Source organism: Echiichthys vipera (genome assembly GCF_963691815.1).
Source record: "Echiichthys vipera genome assembly, chromosome: 16".
NCBI classification, from domain to species: Eukaryota; Metazoa; Chordata; class Actinopteri; order Perciformes; family Trachinidae; genus Echiichthys; species Echiichthys vipera.
The window spans coordinates 3,847,477-3,873,730 of record NC_139841.1 but is presented as its reverse complement, the minus strand read 5'-3'; the positions used below and the strand labels follow the sequence as shown (position 1 = coordinate 3,873,730).

Genomic DNA, 26,254 nt, shown 5'->3' with positions numbered 1-26,254 from the left:
CTGAATAATTTAGGGTATTTTTAATGGAGGAGGGGGATGTTTTTCAGAAATCGGCCCCGGGATCTGCACCCATGGATAAGTACCTCATACTTCGAAAAAACCCGACTCATCCATTTAAATAGACACCGTGCTTTTATTTTGAAGTTGGTGGTCGGAGGAAGTACTGTACATCCGGTGTGACTGGAACACTCGTGTGTATTGGGTTGTGTTCTGTGTTGCAGGGGTGTCGCAGTTTGATTCACAACGGTTTCCTACTCCGCGTCGGCAGAGAAATAAGTGCAGCCATGGCGCAGGGACTCAAAGAAAGATTTGACAAGTTCCTCCACGAAAAGAATCTAATGACAGAGGCTCTGGCGAAGATCGAGGCGAGGACCGGAGTCAGCAGGACGTACATCGCTGTGGGTGAGTGTTGACAGGAGGGATGGAAACAGAGAAAGAACGGAAGGGCATCACAGAGGAAGAGACGCGAGCAGGACTGGGCCGGCGCGTGGCAGACACAGCGTCATCACAGTCTAACGAGAGAAATGAAATATTGGTGGATTTGAAACAGAAATAGTAACCTTGGTGACTCGTTCTTGTAATAAGCAGTGCACAAGGCCTCTAAAATGTCCAGTATGCGGGCTGTGTTTGTGAAAAGCGTGACAAACGTCCTGTGTTGTGTGTTCCAGCTGTCATCGGTATCATCGCAATCTACTTGGTCATTGGTTACGGAGCCTCCCTGCTGTGTAACCTCATCGGCTTCCTTTATCCAGCCTACATATCGTGAGTGTATTATTCTTAGAGCACTTCTATCAAGGAGGGGCCTGCCCTGCACCCCACCCAGCACACACACACACACACACGCACACGCACACGCACACCCACACACAGACGCACACACACACACACACACACACACCCACACACACACAGACACGCACACACACACATTTACACACACGTACGCACACACATGCACACACATGCACACATATATACACACATACACACACACACACGAGTAAAAATGAATGAAGATCTTTACAGCTGTGTCATTGAACCTTTTTGAACATTTTATAATATTGCTTGGTTTGAAAATCTAAATCTGTCCATAAACAATAACCTTGTTACTCTTGTTCAAATATCCAGTAAGACTTCGGGGAGCTGGTCCCTGAAGGGCAAATGCTATACTGGATTAGGACCGTCCACCCCTGCTGGACTTTAAGCTTCAGCAGGACCTCATTTCAATGCGGAAGCACAGAGCGGCCATGCTTACAGTCATTTTTTTTGTGCTCATGAAGAGTTAAAGGTTGAATTTTGAGAATGATCAGATCTCCATCTAGTGTGTCAAGATCGTAGTCACAACAACAAAAACTCCAGCAGTTGGGTTGCCAGGTTTGTCAGACCCGGCCCAGTAGCCTACATTAGACCGGAGTCTGTTTGAGCCTGTTTGGACCCGTGCCCTCCAGCAAATCACAACATAAAAACAAGGATTACAGAGGAGTTTGTTTGATTGACAGTTAGCGTTAGCCGTTGGCGTTAGCTGTTAGCATTAGCTGTTCCATCTAAGTAAAGATGAAAGTGATGTTAGCGATCAAGGAGAAGCGTAGCCATGGGGGCGTGCGTTTGAATGGCGTTTCTCTCCTTTCTCTCAGTCCATGGAGTGAATGCTCGGCCTATAGTGACTCTGGTTGTTGCCCGTCTCTGCTCACTCAGCTGCTGGGACAAATAACGGCCCCTTCACTGAGGCTCTGAAGCAGCTGCATGATCGGCAAACTCCATTTCACCCAGTGCCAGCCTACAGTAGCTGCACCCAACAACAGACAACCCTGGCAACCAGCAATGCCCAAACGCTATTAGCTGCTACCATGGTAACAGAGCAGGACAGAAATTCATTGTCAAACCTGTCAAAAGAATTTAAAATATTAATTCAGACTAAATGTATTTTTTTATGGGAAAGCAATACTTTCATTCTCTACCCCTTAAAATGCCTCATGGGTGTATTATTAAAAAAATATATAGCTTTAAATAAGGATTCTACATATTCCTCCTTTAATTGTATTGTTATGTTGAGAACAATGAGAGTGTTTCCTCTTACTTCTTTAAATGTTGATGGGACATCAGGAGTACCATGCTCTCATGCACTGCGGTCAACATCACTTGCATGTCTGTGCTGACGCTGACATACTGACAGTTATGTTCAGTTCCTCGCACTGCACAGATTGGCTGACAGGTCTTTTATTTTGGAATATCTCTAAATGCCTCTTCCTACCCCCTTACTTCCGCTGCCTTTGCTTAGACCACACCCGTCTTTGAACTCTGTCTTCATTTTGATCTCAACTACACACAATTTCCGGCATCTTGCATGCGTATGGAGCCAGGGGGTGTAAAGTAACACACACACACACACACACACACACACACACACAGACTCACAAGGTGAAAACAATACCTGTCCTGGCTGGTAATTAACACGTCATCTCGAGAGAACAGCACTAAAAAAAACGATTGCAAGGATGGTCGTTCTCTGCTTCCACATTTCAGGGCACCTGATATGATATGCTTCCATAATTCTTGTACATGTGCACTTGCCTGTTATGAAGTTTAATTTCCCTGCTCAAGCTGTGTGATTTATTGTGTTGAGATGTGTCCTTGATGTTGTCTTTTGTATTCTGTGAACCCCGGCAGCAAAACAAACTACCCCCAGTGGGACAATTAAGAAAATCACAAAGAGCCATGTAATTTAATCCACCTAATTTAAGAGTTTAATTGCAGCTAGTGTCAGGCTTATTTCATCAAACTTGAGTGGAAGGTTCTCAAGAGCCACAGTAGACATTATCACACATCTGTTTTCACAAGCTGAGTGGTAGAACTTACTACCAGTAAACTGATCCTCATCTCAGTCAGAAAGAGAGTGTCAGAAACCACAAGCACTCTGCTTCCTTCCTTATTTATGCGGTCGGGTTGAGTTTCAGACATTATGTGGCAGTAGCATGATGGAGACGTTAATGTTTATCTTTAGCATTCAGTATTTGTGGCAGAGTAACCAACAAATACAAACTGTCCTCACAAACACCATCCTTAAAGGTTAGTTGTGTAAGCAGCTTATAATGACCGTAGACTGTGTAAAAGAATGGACGTAACATATCCTTCGGGGTCCGTTCTCTCAACTTGATCCAATCGTCCTCGCCTACGGGAGTCGCCACTTTGACTCCGCCTCATTTCCTCTTACCAAAAAAGGGAATGTATGTGACGTTGGGGGGAGGGAGATACGTCCATCTGGCTGACGTTTACCTCTGAGGAGAAGTGAGGGCCAGAGGCTAGCTGTCACTCGAGAGGCCACGCCCCTAATTATTTATGAAGCACTTGTGTTTCATGTCCATCACAGCGCATTTATTTTATGGAATATGCAACGTAAGCACTAACATTAACGAGGGCTGCTAAATTACAGCAAAAGTCATAATCACAATTATTTTGGGTAATATTGAGATCACTATTACTAGATTAAATCTGAGGCCATGGCTCTCAGCAGGAAACCGGTGGATTGCTTACTCAAGGTAGGGAATGAGTCCTTACCCCAAGTGAAGGAGTTCAAGTACCTCGGGATCATGTTCACGAGTGAGGGGACGATGGAGCGTGAGTTTGGCCGGAGAATGAGATCGCGGGTACAAACGGCCGAAATGGGTTTTCTCAGGAGGGTGGCTGGAGTCTCCTTTAGAGATACTCTACTATTCTGTTGTATTCTACTATTCTGTTGTATTAACTGCCTTAACATATACGTTATATTCACATTACTATAAATATTATAGTTACTGTTAGGCTTTGCTTGCATCTCTGGAAGTGTGTCTGTCTCTCTCTGTCCATCTGTGTGTCTTTTCTCTCTTTCTCTCTCCTTTTCTTCCTCCCCAACCAGTGCAGACAGATGTCCGTCCTCTACAGAGCTGGGTCTGTCTGACGTTCCTGCCTGTTATAGGGAAGGTTTTCGTTGCCACTGTACTCTACAGAGGAATTGTTGGGTCTATGTAAATCATAAATAAGTCATTGAGTGTGGTCTTTACCTACTCTGTAAAGTGTCCTGAGATAACTTTTGTTATGATTTGACACTATAAATAAAATTGAATTGAATTGAATTGAGATAGGGTGAGAAGCTCAGCCATCCGTGAGGAACTCGGAGTAGAGCCGCTGCTCCTTTGTGTTGAAAGGAGCCAGTTGAGGTGGTTCGGGCATCTAATAAGGATGCCCCCTGGGCGCCTCCCTAGGGAGGTGTTCCAGGCACGTCCAGCTGGGAGGAGGCCTCGGGGAAGACCCAGGACTAGGTGGAGAGATTAGATCTCCACACTGGCCTGGGAACGCCTCAGGATCCCCCAGTTAGAGCTGGTTAATGTGGCCCGGGAAAGGGAAGTTTGGGGCTCCCCTGCTAGAGCGGCTGCCCCCCGACCCGACCCCGGATAAGCCGATGAAGATGAGATGAGATGAGATGAGATATTACTACTCACTGACTTTGTAGACATCACGCATCTACTGAACTTTTCTGGAGTTTTAAATATATTTAGACTGAAAAAATTTTTTTTAAAACATGTAAAAATTGGATAAATACTATATAACAATTTATATACACATTTAAATAATATAAATAAAAATAAATTAGATCCAAATAAATAGGATCAACTATGTTGTAATGCTAGTGCACTTCTAAAACCTACTGAAAACACAAATATTCAATATAAAATAAATTAGATCACAATAGATGAAATATACTTCAAAACATATATTCAGCATTTCACATTCAACACGAGACAAAACCAGAGCGTCCCTGTGAAACTGAATGAAGCACAATGATGGTTTTATCTTGTTTTCATCATCACTTTTGCGGAAGGTAATGATAATGTTTGTTAACACTGTTTCCTCCCACAACGGAAAATGCTAACATTATGCAGACAAATACATATCTAGCCTGTTAACAGCTTAGTGAGGGGCTATGCTGTACAGATAGTTTGGAAATGCAAATCACCACGCACTGGGTGTTTGCGTTTATCCTCTGTGTGGATTGCAGCATTTATAACAATTTTAGGTGTAACCTACTAGATTGTTTGCAGTGTTTTAGGTTCTTATTCACATTCTGGTAAGCTAAACCTCTACAGTCTAATAGCTCCGCCATAAATTCTACCTTGACAAAGTTTAAAATGCTCGGTTTTTGTTGACATTGTCAGAAACTTGTAAATTGAATTATATGTGCATCATTGAGGTTTAATTTGTAGTATTGTTCTACTAGAATACATTATATTGAGGTGTTTCAAATTCTTCGCCCTCCCTATCTACAGTATATACGTTGGGGGGGGGGGGGGGGGGGATATGAGAAACACCTCAATCTAATGCACTACAGTACAACACCCCCACTAACAAATAATTGCAAAAAAGGAACGTGAGGAAGCATTCAAGTTAAGACACTGTGGCTAGATACACAAAACTCTATCAATTAGAGATCTCCCACAGTAAAAAAGTCTCTAGAAGTGTATGATTCAGCTTTTTTCAAATCAGCACCCAAGTAACTTGATAGTATCGAACAGAGAGAAGACATATAATCCCAGCCCTAATAAATATGTAATCTGGAAAAGCTTGAAAGGTGCTTGAATTGGACTTTGGAAAAGGTGTAGGAACATATATGTATGTCTTGAGGTTGCGACCCCTAGGGGCTGTAGTAAATATGCAGGAGCAAATGAAGAGAGGTGACCTAGAGACACCCACCCGACATCAAAGAAGTAAAGGTGACAAAGGCAGACAGTTGTCGCCTCTCCTTGCCTCTGTCTTCCCCAAAAAGCGTCACTTGCACACACCTCAGAGACTTCAGCTAGAGTCCAACTAGCAAGGATGTTCTGCGCCTGCGTGAGAGGACATACCTATCCATACCAGCAGGTGGCGGTAATCTGTATTCATCACTAGATGGCTAGTTAGCCAGTTAGCACATTAACAACACAACCTGATGTTGAAAGAACAAATTATGTTTACTCTGTGCGAGCAAACAAGAATGTAAGTAGGAACCATTTCTGCTAAAGAGCTCAATGGATGAATGATTCCCTGATATGACAAGCTTGTTTTTCATCTCAAAGCCTCTTGACTTAAGACCTTTGTTTACTTTCCTCACTTCAACATGCTGATCAGCCAAAAAAAAAAATGGTAGTTCTGTATCACAATGTCAACAATGTTTTTTAAACTGCCACTGTTTCACAATGTCAAATAAAACCTATATGTCGTTTTGGGAGTCACTGGCAATCAGCCTAGTCTGTCATTTAGGATAGTGTTGAATAAAGTCGTTAGAATAAATAGAGTTGTAAAGTTAAAATACTTAGGGAACTAAATGAATAAGAATTTAGCAATTCAATCTTCAGAGATGTGAGGCTATGGTTTAATTAGATTTGATAAACAATGTGTCTCCCTGGCAACCAAGCTTAACAACCCAACTGAATTTAAGTAATTTAGTTTGACACCATGATTCCTATGTCAGATCCACTGTGTGTAGCTTTTTCGGAGATTACAACTGTATACTGTTATCTTCCTCAGTAGATGACGCTTTCTTGGTTGTGTGTGTATGAAATCATAAGGCTACAGGGTACAGATGTAAACAGATTCATCTCCATGACAGATGAAAACAAGTATGGTTTGAATCCTCAATTCAATTGTAGTTAGTTACCTATTTCCTTTTTGGGCTTGCATTGTGCATATGTGGTTACACCATAAAGGTCAACAACAGCTTAGTATTACCAGCTATAGATTGTTCCCCAAAGAAGACACAAATCTCTTCATAGCTCTCATTGTTGTGTCATAGTGCACTTTCCTAGCCATCTTCAATGGTGTGTCCTTTCATGGGAAGTATTTTTTTTTTTACCAAGAACTCTTTTTGGATGTGAATTGTGTGCACGGGGGGATAGATTTATGAAGACACAAATTACCCTGAATTACCCTTCCAAATGAGGCTATTTGCAGGTAACGTTTTGTACCAACATGCATTTTTATTTAACATCCTCAGTTCAATTCAGTTCAATTTTATTGAAAGTACCAGTGCCAAATCATACCAAAAGTAACCTCAATACACTTTACATATAAGACAAGAGAGAGAGGGAGACAGACAGACAGACAGACAACCCCAGGAGTGCAAGCAACCACACAAGTAACATTAACTATGATAATATAGTTATGTGGATATGACTTACATGTTATGGCGGTCAATATACCAGAGTGATATGAACAGTAGAAACAACTGCAGCTAAGGTGATAGAATATGATAATGATTGTAATTATGGGGGTAAATATGATCAATGATATGAGTAGTGGTAATAACAGCTGTGATAAAATGAGAAATACGACTGATGATGAACGTTTTGGCTATGAATATTGTTATTTATAAAACTTGATAGTTGAGTGAGTAATAGTTATAATAGCAGCAGGAAGCGTCATGCAGGAGCACCGCAGCAGGCACCACCACGATCAGCAGAGACCTGAGAGACGACCAAGCACAAACAACTCCAGGAAGAAGTTGAATTATTAACATGCATTTATAAGACATGCATGATACAGACAGAGAGGAGAGAAGAAGAGTATTAGGAACAGTATTTACTCTTAAATAAGGAGACAGTGTCTGCCTCCTGAACAACACTTGGGAGTCAGTTCCACAGGATAGGAGCTTGGTAGCTGAAGGCTCTGCCTCCCATTCTACTTTTGGAGACTCTAGGAACGACGAGTAGCCCTGCATTCTCAGAGCGCAGAGATCTAGTTGGGTGATACGGTACTATAAGCTCTTTAAGATACGACGGAGCCTGACCAATAAGAGCTTTGTAGGTAAGGAGAAGGATTTTAAATTCTATTCTAGATTTTACAGGTAGCCAGTGCAAAGAGGCTAATACAGGAGAAATATGTCCTCTTCAATTTGTTTTAGTCAGTACACGAGCTGCAGCATTTTGGAGCCGCCATTGTGGTTTTGAACCACCAGACGCCTCTTGTGTCATCGTCACGCCTCCATTGCCAGCAGCGCCTCACATGACACTGATTGGCCTGCTCACCTTTGTTTTTTTTTGGGATTTCGTGTTACGGTGAAAATTAGACTGCCGTGCAGTGTCTTAAACTGCCAAGTCGGTCTTGAGAGTGGAGAACTAAGAGTTATTTCTTCTCATGCGTTGCCAATCTTTCTTTGATGTTGGGTTGGCGTGTCTGGGCCTTTACAGCTTCTCCTGAACCTTCATTCACAGACACAACTCATTTGTATGAACTTACATTCCCTTGAATGCTCTAAAATGCATATTATATTATTACAAACTACACATCTCGCTTAAGCCCAGTTCAGACCAAAGATTTGCAACAAGACGAGTTGAAACTTGCAACTGTTTGCAACGTTCAGGTCTGCAACGTTGTGAAACCTGCCAGTTCAGACCAAGAAGACGAGAGGAGACAGTGTAACATCTCCATAGCAACGCCTCTCTGTACTTCTGTTCTAACCTCTGACTTTTCAGGCTTTTTTTCATAGCTGGATATAATTTGTAGCATTATTAAATATAAATGAGGACAGAGATAGTACGATTACAGCTGCATTTCTAGTTGAGATGAAACAGAGAAAATACTGTTTGATTTCCTGATTCACTGCTTTGTTCTGGATCACGGCGCTCCCTCTCCTTATTCATTGTATTGCTCGCTGGACCCCCTCTCTCTCTCTCTGTCTGTCTCTCTCTCTCTCTTTCTCTCTTTCTCTCTCTCTCTCTCTCTGTCTCTTTCTCACTCTCTCTGTCTCTCTCTCTCTGTCTCTTTCTCTGTGTGTGTGTGTGTCTCTCTCTCTCTGTCTCTTTCTCTCTCTCACACACACACACACGCTCGTTGATTCTCCGTCCAAAACGGCCTTTTCGACCAGCTGACAGTTTGTCAGTGACTTGACCAGCAGACTTTGCTCAGACTTGATTAGCTGTTGAAACAGGTGACGTGTGTTACGTTCTTAAACTGCTGCTGGAGATTTGATGCTGAATCACAAACGACAACATCAGCCGGTTTGAGTCCAGATGAGACCTGTCAGTTCACACCGCTGCAACTCTCACCTGCAACGTTCTAAAACAGTTTTGTTGCGTTGCAAATCTTAGGTCCGAACTGGGCTTTATAGACTGAGTCAGTTTGAATCTGAGTAAGTGTATTGACTCCAGCTCCGCCCTTTGATGTTAGATCACTGAGGCTCCCATATAAGCCCAGACCGACTGGGCAGTTTTGTGCAAGGTTCCCAGGCTTACCTTGATGCAGTTCAATAATGTGCATATTATGTTATGTGTGTTATGTAATCAGTGTGTCATGTGACGGGATCGCAGATTCACAGGAGCAGCAGTATAACAACAAAAACTGGTTTCATATTTGGAATTGATTAACATGTTCAACAGACATGCACAAGGTTGTCCTGAGCAGTGGTTACACCCAGGTTGTTGTCTTCAGTGTAGGGGAAGGCTCTGATAGGACTTGCATTTCAGCTTTGCTTTTCTTATCATCTCCTCCTTTATCCTTTGATTAGTGGTTGGTTGGAAAGAACAGACTGTGTAGCAATAACTTAATTTGTTTCTATTCAAAACCCGACAGAGCAGCCGTTTGTCAGTACTGGTAGTTGGACTATTAAAGCTGGAAGCCTGCTGGGCTAAAACCCCATGTGACTGAAACACAGAGGATCTTTTATATTAAGACACACAGGACTTAGGGAGACTATAAATACATGATAAAAATGGTTTTCTGTCCGGTCAGGAACGAGAACAGGACACCACCGTGTGGTACTGTGCCTTACAGTATTTCATAGGCTACTTGTAACATTATGGACTCTATTTAAACATGTTTGGTACATATTAGATAGCTTTAATAATGGCAGCCTTTGTAAGGAATTTATTTTAGCAAATGACACCAAAACATTGGCCCATACAAGTTGTTCACCCCCTTTTCAAGTTTTCATGCTTAATTGTCTTAAAGTTGTAACCTGTAATATTTTTATCTACTTAATTGCCTTTTAAGTAAATATCTATCTTGTCTTTTTTGCTGATTATTCCAATATCCATGTCTGTGGGGCTGGATGTAAATAATGAAAAAATATTATAAATTAGTAAAACCAAAATCTGCGCTACATTAAGAAACATAGAAAGGAAAATATGATGTGTAGAAAGCAATGTTTGAAGAAATTAAATTATTCGTCAATCTAGAAATAATGTTTTTATATAATTGGACTTAATTTACAATGGATATTTTAGGAATGTCTTCAGTTGACAAACTAGTTATTTACAGTCATTATCTCCAGGGTTCTAAATTAACTTTTTTGATCACCAGCCAATGTGGCTGTTAACTTTCTAAAGTCCGCCATTTGGCATTACATTTTCTTTTCTTTGTCTCTCTCTTTAATCATTTAGTTTAATCTGAACTTTTGACTTTACTAACATTAGCTAACTCCCTCCTCTTTAGTCATTTAGTTTAATCTGAACTTTTGACTTTACTTTACTAACATTAGCTAACTCCCTCCTCTTTAGTCATTTATTTTAATCTGAATTTTTGACTTTACTAATGTTAGCTAACTCCCTCCTCTTTAGTCATTTAGTTTAATCTGAACTTTTGACTTTACTAACATTAGCTTACTCCCTCCTCTTTAGTTATTTACTTTAATCTGAACTCTTGACTTTACTTTACCAACGTTAGCTAACTCCCTCCTCTTTAGTAATTTAGTTGAATCTGAACTTTTCACTTTACTTTACTAACGTTAGCTAACTCCCTCCTCTTTAGTCATTTAGTTTAATCTGAACTTTTCACTTTACTTTACTAACGTTAGCTAACTCCCTCCTCTTTAGTCATTTAGTTTAATCTGAACTTTTGACTTTACTAACGTTAGCTAACTCCCTCCTCTTTAGTCATTTAGTTTAATCTGAACTTTTGACTTTACTAACGTTAGCTAACTCCCTCCTCTTTAGTCATTTAGTTTAATCTGAACTTTTGACTTTACTTTACTAACGTTAGCTAACTCCCTCCTCTTTAGTCATTTAGTTTAATCTGAACTTTTGACTTTACTAACATTAGCTAACTCCCTCGTCTTTAGTCATTTAGTTTAATCTGAACTTTTGACTTTACTAACGTTAGCTAACTCCCTCCTCTTTAGTCATTTAGTTTAATCTGAACTTTTGACTTTACTTTACTAACGTTACCTTACTCCCTCCTCTTTCAGTCTATTTTCCTGCTTCAGCTCTGTTTGTTTTTCTTCTTCCTTGTGTTTCCTGTTGGACGCTCCCTTCGTTTCCATGGCTTCTTAAGCTGGTTTCACTGCAAACTGTGCAAAGCCAATGGGCGTATGAAACGTCATCACGTAGCATTACGGCACAGCGTTCATGGGAAATGTAGGAAGTACCACCACAGGGATAAATGAACGAGAACAGAGGCTTGTATCATTCATGTAATGCCTCATATTCTACATCACCGGCCAAACTTGCTAGCAAGTTTGAATTAGTTTTAACCTGCATTTAGCAGGTGTTAATTTAGGCGTAGTCCACACAAACACAGGTATTTTTGAAACCAAACTTTTATGGCCCCCCAGCTAAAAAAAAAATTCCCATCCATATCACTGGTGTGATTAAAAAATATCTCCATCCACACGAAACCGCAAAATCCGCCTCAAACAGTGTCAGGCACATTCCAAAGCAGTAGGTTGCGATAGCATATCCTCAGGAAGGCCATTTCAGCCAATCACAAGGCTGGAAAAATTCATACCGGAAAAAACAACAATGGCGAACAGGCAGATTCCTTTGTGTGGACTGACAGCGAAGTTGAGTTTTCAATGTCACTCATGGATTTAAAATCAGCAAAATTCAGGAAAATGTGGTAGTTGTTGTATGAGACTCACACAGTGACTTACACAGGTTTCAAAATGATGTTCTGCTTCAGAGCAGGTTAAGTTTACAAGTTCCACTGAATTACATATAACTGTCTGCTGCCTTGAGGTGGCTGCTGGGATTTAAAGGGGTACTCCAATTAAACATTTTTTTTTTTTTTGATGACGTGCAGTTCCCCCATCTGGATTGAGTGCTACCTGTGGTCAAGGTTGATGAAATATGAATAACAAATTACATATATTTAGTTTAGTTAATTTTAGCGGTGGAGCACAAAACAACCATCTTTCTTTAAATTTCTTACAGTTTTTCTCAGTTGCTTTGACACATTGGTCCACATTTTTCAGAAGCGATGTTTTCAAAATAGTTCACACAGTATGGAAACCGAATGTCTCTGACCAAAACAACACATTTTGCTTGCAAAATGCTCGATCGACAAAACATTTAACATAAATACAACAAAAGCAGGACATAAAAATGTTAATAAGCATCCAACAAGGACTTGTAAGGCCCTTAATATTGTTTGCAGGACTCATATAGGGATGTGAGTGTTCCAGCCTCAGTCCACTCCCTCTTTTCTCTTCTACTGTGAAGAAGACATCGAGCCACTGCACTGACAAGTAATATGATATCACCCCCGCCCCCTCTGCACAATATTGCATGCAAGCTTACAGTAAACAACGACCAAACACGGCTACTTTCATGTAGTTTGTGCAGAGGCTCAGTGTAATATGCCCGTGTTTGACCACTGTAGTGAGATTTAAAGGAGGGTGGGGGGAATGTTCAGCTGGTATGAAAGTCATAGTTTGTGTGGATATGGACAGGCAGCTGACTGGCAGCCTAATAGACAGAGCCATAAGCTCACTTTATCTGATATTCAAACCAGGAGGTGCTGACATATACTGCAGCTTACAGTTGACATCAGAGGAAGTTGAATGATGCCACGGTATAATTAGCCAAGATATGTAATACATGTATCTACATGTGTAGATATATAAATAGGTGGACATTTTCATTCTATCTCTATTGGAAGATATGTATATGGTACGTATAGTTTAGAACATAAGTGGAAATAAACTGAAAACAAAACCAGTTATAACCTTACAAACCCACTTCTGCAGAACTGTCTGACACTGCAGTATTGTAAATCATCAGGTGGCATATAATTCGCTTTTTGCTTTTAAAAGAAAGAGAAAAAAAGAAAAAACGACTGATAAAAGTATACCTGTTCTTTCTACGGATGAAACATTCGAAAGAGCTTCAATGTCTGAAGATATTAAATACAGGAAGAGTAATTTTTTTAAAGACATGCCATGTAAAGAGGTGGGTGGGGTCGTGGTTTTGAATAGCTGTGTGTTCTAAGGGTGTGACTCAGACAGGAGATTGTGTTTTGGTTCCCATCTCTCATTGACAGTTACTTTTCTCCATGGCTATCCCAAACAGTCACCGACTATTTTGTCATTCAGGTCGGATGACAGGGTGGACAGCTTGATACAGTCTCATTTTACAGATACTGAAAAATCTGTGAACTCTGCAAAGTTGTACCCTAATGAACTAGTTGAAGTCATCAGAAATGTCCTGGATCAGAGCAGAGGACATTTTTAAGAGTGACAGTCATGTTGGTTTTATATGTGAAAGTATTTCTCTTACGTGTTGTTCCTCTCTCTTTCCAGGATTAAGGCCATTGAAAGTGCCACCAAAGACGATGATACTAAATGGCTGACCTACTGGGTGGTGTATGGACTCTTTAGTGTGGCCGAGTTTTTTGCTGATATCTTCCTCTCCTGGTTCCCATTCTACTATATCGGCAAGGTAATACAGCTGGGGACTGTTGTGCTTGTCTGTGTTTCATTCAATGTGTTGTACTGACAAATTGTTTCATAACATAAGTTGCCCTGTCCTTTTCTGTCCTGCACCACCACGCCCCGTTTTGCCCTGTCCTGTCCCGCCTTTTCCCATTCCATCCTGTCCCGTCCAGTCGGAAAAATAAATAAATTAATAAATAAATAAATGAAATGAACTGAAGCACAAGCTGAATAGAAGCATAGTTGGCGGCACAGCCCAAGTGTTCTGTAATTTCCAAGCTTGGGAACGTTAAAGTATTTCTATTCTATTCTATTATAGTAGTAGTATGCGTCAATATTTATTCAGTTGTTGTTTGTGCTACATATTTCAAACTTCGATATAAGCTGCTCATATTTGTCTCCAGATAAAAATTGTTATTTAAACATCTACAACACAATCGTAGAATGTGTGATCACTCCCGCTGCATATTTCTTTTTTAGGGTTCCCTCCAAAATAGAGGAATTAAGATAAAATGCATCATTTATGTTAAAAAAAGTAATAGGTAATGATAATTGTATATGCATATGATAAGTTGCAGCCAGAGGCAGATGGATGCTGGGATGGGGTTTAAGCATAGACTGTATGAAAAATGGACGTAGCATACCCGTCGGGGTCCGTTCACTCAACTTGATCCAAACGTCTTGCCTACGGGAGTCGCCATCTTGTTAGACTTTATTCACCTCCGCCTCAAATCCCCCCCCCCCTCCTCCAGTGTTGTCATGGAGATATGACCTAAACATACAGACTAGAAGGTTTTTTTGTCCCAGGCCTTAAACAGGTTTAATTATCCTGTGAATACGGCCTGTTTAACATGATCAACCAGGAAGTCACTGTGGTGGGGGCAGTGAATTTATTATTTGGTTGGAGTCAAACAATGGACTCTGCCCACATTGAGCAGCAGCATTCTCAGCAGGCTAAACTTATCGACCTGTTGAGGGTGGAGCCCACTGCACTGATGATAAAGAGTATCAGTCAGCATGTTTCCCAGCAGCCAGTAATGCAGAGAGCGTGTGTTTACTAAGGGATGTGCAATATATGTGATAGTCTTAACTCTCCTAGAGGACGGGCAGGGAGAGAGAGAGAGAGAGAGACACAGTGTGGAAGAAACTGTCTTACAGATGCATGTGCTGTGCTGCGCTGCATGTGATCGTTTCGAATATTCAGCCATGATCTCTGTAACACAGTTGATATTCTGACTGTAAACCAGCTGCTGGTCCACATCAGGCACACTGTCACACCAAACAGCTATTACTTGATTACTCAAAGATGATTTACTCAAATAAATCATCTTAGCCGAGGTGCAATCAAAAGAGATGCATGCATAGAAAGTCTAGAGAGTACATGAAAATAAATTTCTTTGAGTGCTCTTAGACAGCAAAATCTACTGAAATCACATATAAACCACGTCAAAGCAAAACTGGCAAAATCTATAGCAATCAAGATACATTCTGGACCACAGATCTTTACAGTGTAATACACTCATGTTGCCATATCTGAGTGACTGTGTGGAGATATGGGGCAACGCCTAAAAAAAACAACCCACAGCCGTTATGCTCATTACAGAAAAGAACAATAAGAATCATTAATAACATTCCAACCAATTCATTCTTAGGGTGTTTGCACTGAAGTTCACCAAACTGGTTAACTTGAAGACTGCACAAATCATGGACAAAGGAAGAAATTATCTACTTCTGGAATATACAGAATATACACAAACTGTTTTCTGGATAGACAGGCTGGGTATTATTTGAGAAGGGAATAGGAATTAGATCCAGTGCAGACAGATGTCCGTCCTCCACAGAGCTGGGTCTGTCTGACGTTCCTGCCTGTTAAAGGGAAGGTTTTCGTTGCCACTGTACTCTACGGAGGAATTGTTGGGTCTATGTAAATCATAAATAAGTCATAGAGTGTGGTCTTTACCTACTCTGTAAAGTGTCCTGAGATCACTTTTGTTATGATTTGGCACTATAAATAAAATTGAATTGAACTGAAATGTACCTTTTTAAAAGGATACTGGGATGAGGGCAGATGTTTTTGAGTGGGTTATTTGTTTGATGGTATTCAGATGGATGATTATAGGGTGATGGGTTGTATATATATATAACTAAGGGATACTATATAGTATATGAGGGTTTTTTTTCTTTGTTGTTCTCTCCCTTATTTTGTACGGCATGGTAAATTTTTGACTAGTGTGTACATGTAAATAATTTGGTGCACATATGGAAATCGTTGATTATAGCTGCTAAATGTGTACAGATAAATAATAGCAGTTGAATAAGGGGTGGGAATTAATAAGCTTTGCTTTCAACCTGCCTGTTATCAGACACATACCATTCATTTATTTCTAAATTTTGTCTATGACACGAAGAAGAAAAAAACAAACATAAAACAAACACAACCGCTAGCTGCTGCTAACGCTGCTAATGGTGCTGTTGTTGCAATAGCTTCTCTGTGGGTCCGTCCCAATGCCCACAGGTAGCTGGCACTACTTTTCCTAATACTGCTACAGTATTCAGAGCAATTCACCACACCACTTCAGTTTTTTAGTGGTAATGCACCTGTAGAACCAACAATAATGAACAGACGTGAATAATGCGACATGCTGTTATTCATGGTCAAACACTAAGGGGTCTTTATCATGTTTTAGAAGACAGAAGGAGCAGGGTAAGTTGTTTAAATTGAGTTGCATATGAAACCTGGTCTACAGTAACATGTAGGGAGGCCTAGAGCATATACATACCGTTTCTAAGGCGCATACAATAAGCTATTCAGTTGTAACTTCACCCCAGGTCTGAGCCTAACTCCACCTTATGCATCAGTTTGAAAACAAGTGTGCAATGTTAGGGCACAAAGACACACTTTTTAAACAGTAGGTGTTGTTATGAGCAGAAGTGTAGTTAGTAATGTCAGTATTTTCACCAGCATTGATGTGTTTCATCACAGTACAGTCATATAATCTGTGTGGCGTTCCTGACACAGGAAGGTTTTCGTCACCTCTGTTTCAAAGACACCGTTTCTGATGTTGCCGTTACGACTCACTGTTTGCTCATGGGGGAATTGTTGGGTCTCTGTAAACCAAAGAATGATAGCACCTCAGCTTTGGAACGCCCTGCCCGAGATAAAGCTTGCTGATTCAGTGTCCTCTTTTAAATCACTTCTTAAAACTCATTATTATAGACTTGCCTTCCTGTGATGCTGTCTTTTTATCCTTTTATTTCATTGCTTTTCTTTCTTTACAAGCACCTTTTTTTTCTTCTCTATACAATGATGTGTAAATATGGTTTGTTGTACCTGATTGGATTTTACCCTTCAGTGTTTCCCCTACCATTATATTATATATACTTGAAAGTCAAGTAAATTTTCTTTAATTGTATTTTCTGAACAGCGTCAGATCCCAACAGGAATCATTTAAGGATCCCCTTCCTATAGTCAACAAACTAAACAGCCTCATGTTATTGATCTTATTTACACGACAGCATGTCAATTCTGTCTCTACATGGCTGCGTGTTTATTATTCTCAGAAAACTCCGACAACGTTGGAGATTCACTTGTTCAAAGATCGTTTGTTAAATTGTTTGGGAAGAGGCTCGGGTAAAAACGAAACTGAAACTTATCAGAGAACCTTTATCATTTAGTTTGAGAAGTTGATTCACTGCTACAAAAAACAACGAAAACAGAATTAAACAAACTGAAATTCTTTATTTTGTTGTGCTTTTAACCAAAAAGTGATTTTTGATTTGACTTTGGACTGTTTCTGCTGGGGAACATTATTCGGACCTTTTGGACAATTATTTAAAGACATTTTCTGATGCTGAGTGTTGCTCATTGTGCGACACACTGATTTAAACAGAGTTTGCATTGTGGCTCTGATTATTGCTGTATAATTGTGATCCTTCTGTCAGGTGATTTTTAACACCTTTAACACTGATTCATGTATCCATGTGGGGATTGACCTTTAATACGAACCCAACCATTAAAATGTCTGATTAAACACCGACTGGCTGCTAACAAAAGAACATTCAGGCTGCTACAGTGGAAACACATGAAAAACCATGATTCATTTCATTTTTTCTGTCCCCCTGCCCCCCCCCCCATGATGTAAACCTGGGGGAAACACTGCTATTACTACTATTATTTTTATTTGTACTGTAATTATGTGTGTATTTTGATGTGTTCTGTCAAAGCACTTTGTAAACTGCTGTTTTTAAAAAGGTGCTATACACATTAAGTTATTGTTATTATTAATATTATAGAATGTGGTCCAGACTTTTGTTTTGATTCAACCATATTAATACAATTGAATTGAATTCAAATGACACTTTTTCACCAGTACAGCCTGTGATGGAACTGTCATCTCTGTGTCCTGAGACATCTTTTTTTTCTTCTTTTCCCAGTGTGCCTTCTTGGTATGGTGCATGGCTCCAACTCCCTCTAACGGATCAATCCTGATTTATAACCGCATCATTCGACCAATTTTCCTCAAGAATGAAGCCAAGATCGACGACGCGGTGAAGAACATCAAGGACAAGGCAACAGAAGCTGCTGACAAGTTCAAAGATGAGGGTGAGTCAATCTACACGTTTGAGTAGTGAGTAGTGTTTACTGTAAATAGAGCCTCACCCATAATGGAACTTTGAATAAAGGGAACAAAAAATTATAACTATATTAGCCAACGTTCTAAAATAAACAAATCCCTTAGATGTTCACTGAAAACAGCTTCCTCCTGAGACTGAAAACGACGTTAGCAATGAGAGGGAAGCAAAACAGCAAAGTTCAGACGGACAGATGAACAAACTCACTATGGAGCTCTGTAAAGCCAAGGGGAGCTGCACTGTTTTCACAGTAGTTTTGATTACATATGTTATTATAAAAATCTAACAATTCAGTGTCTCACAAAACTACGGCGTGTTGGCGAAATGAGTATTAATACAGCAAACACTTAGAAAAGTGAGCCTGAGAAAAACAAACTCACCTGTTGTGAGCCTCACTGCTCACAGGACAGACGGGAAATGAGGCAGAGACAGCGTTGTCGGTGGTTAACCGTTTATTCCAGGCTTTCCCCAAACGTTACTCAACATAAAACAAACTACACAAACGAGCAGCCGTCCCTCTGACGGCCGTGGTCGGGTGTCTGCTGCCTCTTTCTGGGTCGTCGCCGCTCGGGTCCTCTCACAGGACCCAGCCTACTGCAAGAGGCAGAACCAGGTTACAAACATGCTTATGTAGCTGACTGATTACCTGATTCTGTCCAGCTGTCTGATCACCGGCTGAGCCACTCCTCCCTCTCCTCCGGCAGTCGACACCTTAACCACACCCCACTGCCACATACCCCCACCGCCCGACTTAGGCCGGGATCCCACCGGCCGCAAGCCCACTCCCCCCCCCCTCCGCGGAGCGGGAGAGAAAGTCAGCCACGACCATGCGGTTACCCGGCCTATGGATCACCTTGAACCGGAAAGGCTGTAATGCCAGATACCAGCGAGTGATCCGCGCGTTGGCATCTTTCATGCGGTGGAGCCATTGGAGCGGGGCATGGTCCGACCAGAGGGTGAATGAGCGCCCCAGGAGGTAGTAGCGGAGGGCCCCGACCGCCCACCGTATGGCGAGGCACTCCTTTTCCACCGTACTGTAGTTCACCTCCCGCTGAGCCAGCTTTCGGCTAATGTACAGTACGGGGCGGTCGATCCCCTCCACCTCCTGGGACAAAACGGCCCCCAGCCCACTGTTCGAGGCATCGGTCTGCAGGATGAAAGGGAGAGAAAAGTTAGGAGTGTACAAGAGTGGCTTCCCACAGAGGGCTCGCTTCACCCTCTCAAACGCCAGCTGACACGGCTCCGTCCACTGGACCTGATCTGAGGCACCCTTTCGGGTCAGGTGGGTGAGGGGGCTGGTCAGCTCTGAAAAGGCCGGAATGAACCTCCTATAGTAACCGGCCAGCCCCAGAAACCTCCTGACCTCTTTTTTTGTCTTGGGTGTTGGGCAGGCCGCAACTGCTGCGGTCTTTTGCACCTGTGGCCGCACCTGCCCGCCCCCCAAGTGGTACCCCAAATACCGTACCTCCCTCCGTCCAACCGCACACTTCTTCGGGTTGGCCGTGAGCCCCGCCTTCCTCAGAGACTCGAGCACTGCCCCCACCTGCTGCATATGCTGCTCCCAGGACTCACTATGAATGATTACATCATCCAAGTAGGCCGCAGCATATGCAGAGTGAGGCCGCAGTACCCGGTCCATGAGGCGCTGGAAAGTAGCTGGGGCCCCGAACAGCCCGAACGGAAGTGTAACAAACTGGTACAAACCGTACGGAGTGGAGAAGGCTGTCTTTTCCCTGGACTCCAGCGACAGGGGAATCTGCCAGTAGCCCTTGGTCAAATCCAGTGTCGTGAAAAAGCGAGCCGTGCCCAGCCGATCCAGGAGTTCGTCGACCCGGGGCATTGGATAGGCATCGAATTTGGACACCTCATTGACCCTGCGATAGTCCACACAGAACCGTATTGACCCATCAGACTTGCGAACCAGCACAATGGGGCAACACCAGTCACTGTTGGACTCTTCTATTACCCCCATCTCCAACATGGCCTGAAGCTCCGCCAGAACAATTTTCCTCTTGTGTTCTGGCAGCCGATAGGGTCGTGAACGCACGGTCACCCCTGGGGGTGTTTCTATGTGGTGGTGTATGAGGCTTGTGCGTCCTGGCAGGGGCGAGAACACATCAGCAAAACGCTGCTGCAACGAGGCCACATCTGCTATTTGGCTCGGTGAGAGATGGTCATCAAAGGGGACCGGTGCTGAATAGTTTGATTTTGCCACCTCCGGCCCCAACTCATCTCTCTCGATCACCGTAGTAGCCAGAGAAACAGCAGTCACCTCCCTCCAGGCTTTAAGGAGGTTGAGGTGGTAAACCTGTGTCGCTCCGCCCCTGTCTGAACGCACAACCTCATAGTCAACATCCCCCACTCGCCGTGTGACCACAAAGGGCCCTTGCCACTTGGCGAGCAATTTGGAGCTAGATGATGGTAGCAATACAAGCACTTTATCTCCTGGTGAAAACTGTCTAAGTTTTGCCCCTCTGTTGTACAGACGCTGCTGACGTTCCTGGGCCTGGAGCAAATTCTCCCGTGATAACTGACCCAGTGAGTGGAGTTTTGCTCGCAGGTCCAGGACGTGCTGCACCTCGTTCTTGCTGGTGCTTGGACCCGCCTCCCAGTTTTCCTTGACCAGGTCCAAGACACCCCGTGGTTTTCGGCCGAACAGGAGTTCGAAGGGAGAAAATCCCGTGGAGGCCTGGGGAACCTCCCGCACTGCAAACAACAGAGGGTCCAACCATTTATCCCAATTACGGCTATCCTCGTGCACGAACTTACGAATCATGTTCTTTAGCGTTTTGTTAAACCGCTCCACCAGGCCGTCGGTCTGGGGATGGTACACACTAGTCCGGCTTGAACGGATGCCCAGTAATTCGTATAGTTCGCGTAGTGTACGTGACATAAAGGATGTGCCCTGATCAGTCAGGATCTCTTTCGGGATCCCAACTCGGGAGATAACTTGAAACAGTGCCTGTGCAACACTCTTTGCAGAGATATTGCGCAGAGGCACCGCCTCGGGATATCGGGTTGCATAGTCCACTAGGACTAACACAAAGCGATATCCCCGTGCACTCCGGTCTAATGGCCCGATGAGGTCCATGGCAATTCTATCAAATGGGACCTCCATTAGTGGTAGTGGGCGCAACGGCGCTTTTGGGGTGGCCGGCGGATTGACTAACTGACATTCGCGGCATGATGCACACCACCGACTTACATCTGCGCGAATGCCCGGCCAATAAAATCGGGCCATGATCCGGTTCAGTGTTTTGTCATAGCCTAGGTGGCCCGCCATGGGGTTATGATGAGCCGCCTGGAAAATTGTTTCCCGACGGCTTTTGGGCACCAACAACTGGGTGAGTTCTTCGCCTGTCCGAGCGTCACGACTCGCTCTGTATAACCTGTCCCTAATGACAATAAAATATGGGTGAGTGAGTGCTGTGTTAGGGTGGACCTGGCAACCATCAATTTTCATCACTTGGTTAAAGGCATGACGGAGGGTCTCATCCCGAGACTGCTCAAGTGGAAAATCTTCCATGGGGGCTATCTGCAGGGCCCCCGGAGCCAGCCGTGCTGGCCCCGCCGGCCCCACGCCCCCCCCCCGACGGCGTCGGGATGCGGCACCCCCGTCTCACCACTAAGCACGGCACACCACCCGCATTTCCCTGACGTACGTGACCGCACCCTCATAGTTTCCCCCGCTAGGCTAGCAAACCCCGGCCAATTCGTGCCCAAGATTAGAGGGTGCGTGAGGCGAGTACTAACTCCAGCCCTAACTCTATGCTTTTTCCCTTTAAAAAGAATTTCTAGAGCCACCACCGGATAATCGTGAATATCCCCATGCACACACCTCACCTTCACCCACGATGCCTCTAGCAAAGCCCCCGGTCGAACCAAGCGCTGGTGGATCATGGTCTGTTCACAACCAGAGTCTAGCAGAGCTTGGTGTGTACCCCCCTGTATACATACCGGTATACGGTACGTCCCTTCCGAACCGGGGGAGGGAGCTGGCGGTCCCGCAACCCGCACCACTTGTCCCACCTCCATGAGGGGGCACTCTGCCCGGAGATGGCCGGGCTGCCCACACCGCCAGCACCCCTGCCCTGGCGTCTGAGGAACCCCCCGGGGTGCCGGTCGACCAGACACGTAGGCTGGGCCCTGCGGAACAGAAGGCAGTGTGTTATTAGTGGACCAGAGCGGACCGGGCTCCGGGTGTGTGTGTGTGTGCGGGGCAGGGTGCGGTGCAGCGGCCGCCGGGAATCTCCTCCTCGGGGCCGGGGTGGGACGGCCCGCAGGGATCGCCGCTGGCCTGGCCTCCTCCCTCATGCTCCGCCGGGGAAGGGAGAGATGGTCCTCCGCGAGGACGATCGCTGCCTCGATGGTGGGGGGACGATGGCACTGGACCCAGTTGGCGGTGGACGAGGGTAAGCCGGCGATAAACTGCTCCAGCGCCACCTGTCCAACGACGTCCTCGCCGGAGTGGGTCCCCGGCTGGAGCCAGCGCCTCGCTGCCTCGAGGAGCCGCTGCGCGAAGGCGAAGGGGCGGCCGGCTTCCTCAAAAGAGAGCCCCCTGAACCGCCGCCGGTGTCCCTCTGGCGTACTGCCCAGCCGGTCCAGGATGGCTCTCTTCAGGTGGGTAAAGTCGTGGCGAGAGGCCGCCGGCAGGCTGTGCGCGGCCAGCTGCGCCACGCCGGTAAGCAGGGGGAGAAGCCGGACCGCCCTCTCCTCCTCCGGCCACCCGCACGCCTCCGCCGTGCCCTCGAAGATGTCCAGGAACGCCTCCGGATCATCCTCTGCTGTCATCCGTTGTAGGGCAACAGGCGGAGGCCGGCCGCGACTGGGCTGGGTGGCCGGGCGCTGCAGCAGCTCCTGCAGGAGAGCACGATCTTCCCTCTGGGCCGCCACGATGTCGGCCAGGGCACGGGACTGCTGCTGCTGGAGAGTGGTAGTTCTCTCCTGCATCGCGGCGAGGTGCTGGAGGGCCAGCGACAGCGGGCTTTGGGCTTCCGTCATGTTCCTGTTCAGGCGCCAGATGTGAGCCTCACTGCTCACAGGACAGACGGGAAATGAGGCAGAGACAGCGTTGTCGGTGGTTAACCGTTTATTCCAGGCTTTCCCCAAACGTTACTCAACATAAAACAAACTACACAAACGAGCAGCCGTCCCTCTGACGGCCGTGGTCGGGTGTCTGCTGCCTCTTTCTGGGTCGTCGCCGCTCGGGTCCTCTCACAGGACCCAGCCTACTGCAAGAGGCAGAACCAGGTTACAAACATGCTTATGTAGCTGACTGATTACCTGATTCTGTCCAGCTGTCTGATCACCGGCTGAGCCACTCCTCCCTCTCCTCCGGCAGTCGACACCTTAACCACACCCCACTGCCACACCTGTTTTTACAGATGAGAAGAAATTGTGGTTTGGAGACTTGACTGCTACCAAACAGTTACACGCCTCAACTGCAGAGAGAGAGAGAGAGAGAGAGAGAATGGGAGTAAAAATACACTGCTCGAAAGAATAAAGGGAACACTTAATGGTCACAGTTTAACACCAAGTGAGTTCAACTACAGGGATACAATCTGTCCATTAAGGAATCACAAGTGATTGTTAATCAGTTCCACCTGCTTTGGTGAAACTGAAAGAGACAACAGGTGCAATGGAGATACAAAAGAAGACAACCTCCCAAAGGGGAATGGTTTTGATGTGGTGGCAACAGACACTTACTCTTTCCTTATCCTTCCTGACTGATTCCGCTCTAGTTTTGTGTTCTGTGGTGTCCTTGTCTCTTCTGGTAGCATAAGGTGGTCTCTGCAGCCTGATCAGGTTTCACAGCTCCTCCAGGATGGCAGATCTATATGTGCGGTCACAGGGAGGTTTGCTATGTCTTCCAGTCTCAAGAGTCAGAGGAGAGCTCGACTGACACTCAGGCCCTGTTTACACGACAACACTCGTGGGTGAAAACGACAAAATATTTTCTCAGATGTGCCTTTCGTTTAGACACTGGCGGCGTTTTGGGGCTTAAAAATGCAAAGAAGATTGGTTGGTCGGCCATTGACGTCCCGTTCTCTTTACAGATGACAGCAGGTTCTTACTGAACACATGTAAAAGGTGTGAGAGAGTCTGGAGACGCTGTGGTGAACGTTCTGCTGCCTGTAACATCATCCAGCATTACCTGTTTGTCAGTGATGGTTTGGGAAGGCATACCATTGGAGGGTCACGCAGACCTCCATGTCAGAGCCAACAGTACCCTGACTGTTGTTAGGGACCAGGCGGAAATCCTCAGAGCGATTGTCAGACCTTACTCTTGTGCAGTGAGCCCTCGGTTCCTCCTGGTGCAGGATGATGCCCGACCTCACAGTGTGTAGGCAGTTCCTGGATGATGAAGGCAGTGATGCCAATGACTGGCCCTCTCCTTCCCCTGACTTAAATCCAGCACCAACGGGCCATTATTTGATTTATTTCTATGTATTCTTTTTTTTTTTTTCTTAAGAATCCTCCATGCTTTCTGATATGCTCATTTTATTACACACTTCCTGTGTCCCAAATATTGTTCTTCTTCACTAATTACTTTCAGTCTCTTCTACTCTGCCTTTTTACTATTATTTTGTATTTATTTAGGTGTTTAGCCAATGTGAAGGGAACTCATTTTGACTATTCTGGTGGGCTTCTACTGTGAAGCATCTGCAGAAGGGGTTGCGTTTCACTGACAATAGCTTTGCATTGAACAGAAATGCCTCAAAGAAGAAGATCAGGGTGTCTGTACCCATCAGAGTCTAGATATGGTAGACATCTAACTGTGTGTGTGTAATTTGTCCACAGCCAAGAGAGCCACAGCCAACATCATGTTTGAAGAGAAGAAGAGCTCCTAAGGAGGAGGATTCCTGTCCACAGTGTCTCTCTGGAGCTGCCTCTGAAATGTTGCCTTGAAACTGTTTGTTTTTAAGAGATTGTGTTGAATATGTAACCTTAATCTTCATCCAGCTTGTATTAGATGTTATATGTGTCACATGTATCATTTCAAGCCATGTCCCAGGTCAGTTTACATATTTAACTTTGCCTTCTGGAGGGCTGGAGGACAACTGTACGCTGGCCCTGATGCGCTTTATGAATCAAATAAAAACAAACTTGCTGGAGTTGTTCTCTGTGTTTGATTATTTTAGTCGTGTGTGCTTCAACTGCCCAACTATCAATCACTCATCCTCATCATGTTTCCATAGCATCAAATCACTGAGTAAAACCAATTGGGCTGACCAAGCACTGGTCGACCAGAAAATCATTAGCAGACCAAAATTTCATTAGTGCATTGGTCACAGGAAAAGAGAAAAACATTTAGAGAGGTGTCTTGTCAAAATTAAGTGAAAAGTTTTTTAAGACTGCAGGTCTCTTCAACATCGAGGTAAGACAGTTAATAATTAAAAGCCAATCATGTCGGTGAAGACGTCTAAAATATGGGATCATTTTGAAAAGAACAAGGATGACCCCAAGAAGGTCACATGCAAACTTTAAAAGAGAAACTTTGCCTACCACCTTAACATGGACGGAACGTTAGCCTAGCTACCTGCCCATGGCGGCCCGTTCCTTCTCCTTGCTGAATGCTGACACATTTAGAATTAGAATCTGGAGTAACTTGCTGGTGTCATTAACAGGCGGCAGACTTAAAGCACACATGTGCGCACTTGTAAAATATTGGTTATTAATTATGTTATTCAGTCGCTGAGGCTATCCTGGTCGACCAAGAAAATCAGAACAAACATAACCACGGTCAGAACTAGAGATGCACTGATCTCATACCGGGATCTGATATCGGCTCTGATACTGACTATTAGCTGGATCGGATATGTGATGAATGAGGCCGATCCAGCATTCTGATCCAGGCACTTCTTTTTTATTACACAAGATGAAAAATTTCAAATAACAAAAAAAATCCTAAGAAATAAGACACTTTTCAGTGACAGGGAAATACAGAGTGGCTACACATAATCCTGAAAG

General features: G+C 44.1%; 2 protein-coding genes across 2 annotated transcripts in view; both read left to right on the top strand.

The window, feature by feature from the left end:
* The window catches only part of LOC310958672 (thyrotropin receptor-like), a gene marked incomplete at both ends in the record, with an annotated part of 35,133 nt that extends 34,896 nt beyond the window's left edge, over nt 1-237 (top strand). Inside the window, one exon of the mRNA XM_083929716.1 lies at nt 222-237. Within this exon, the coding sequence (XP_083785842.1) occupies nt 222-237 (16 nt within the window). The remainder of the gene's footprint in view (nt 1-221) is intronic.
* Nucleotides 185-25,398, top strand: reep5 (receptor accessory protein 5). Its single transcript, XM_083929515.1, has 5 exons — nt 185-402; nt 669-762; nt 13,520-13,658; nt 18,086-18,254; nt 25,085-25,398. The coding sequence occupies exons 1-5, from the start codon at nt 285-287 to the stop codon at nt 25,132-25,134; spliced, it is 570 nt and encodes a 189-aa protein (XP_083785641.1). The 5' UTR covers nt 185-284; the 3' UTR covers nt 25,135-25,398.
* Nucleotides 25,399-26,254: the final 856 nt, after the last annotated feature.

Coding starts and splice junctions, on each gene's coding strand:
- reep5 (XM_083929515.1), top strand. CDS start 285: ATGGCGCAGGGACTCAAAGAAAGATTTGACAAGTTCCTCCACGAAAAG. Junction 403..668: donor CAGGACGTACATCGCTGTGG/GTGAGTGTTGAC, acceptor TGTGTGTTCCAG/CTGTCATCGGTATCATCGCA. Junction 763..13,519: donor CTTTATCCAGCCTACATATC/GTGAGTGTATTA, acceptor CTCTCTTTCCAG/GATTAAGGCCATTGAAAGTG.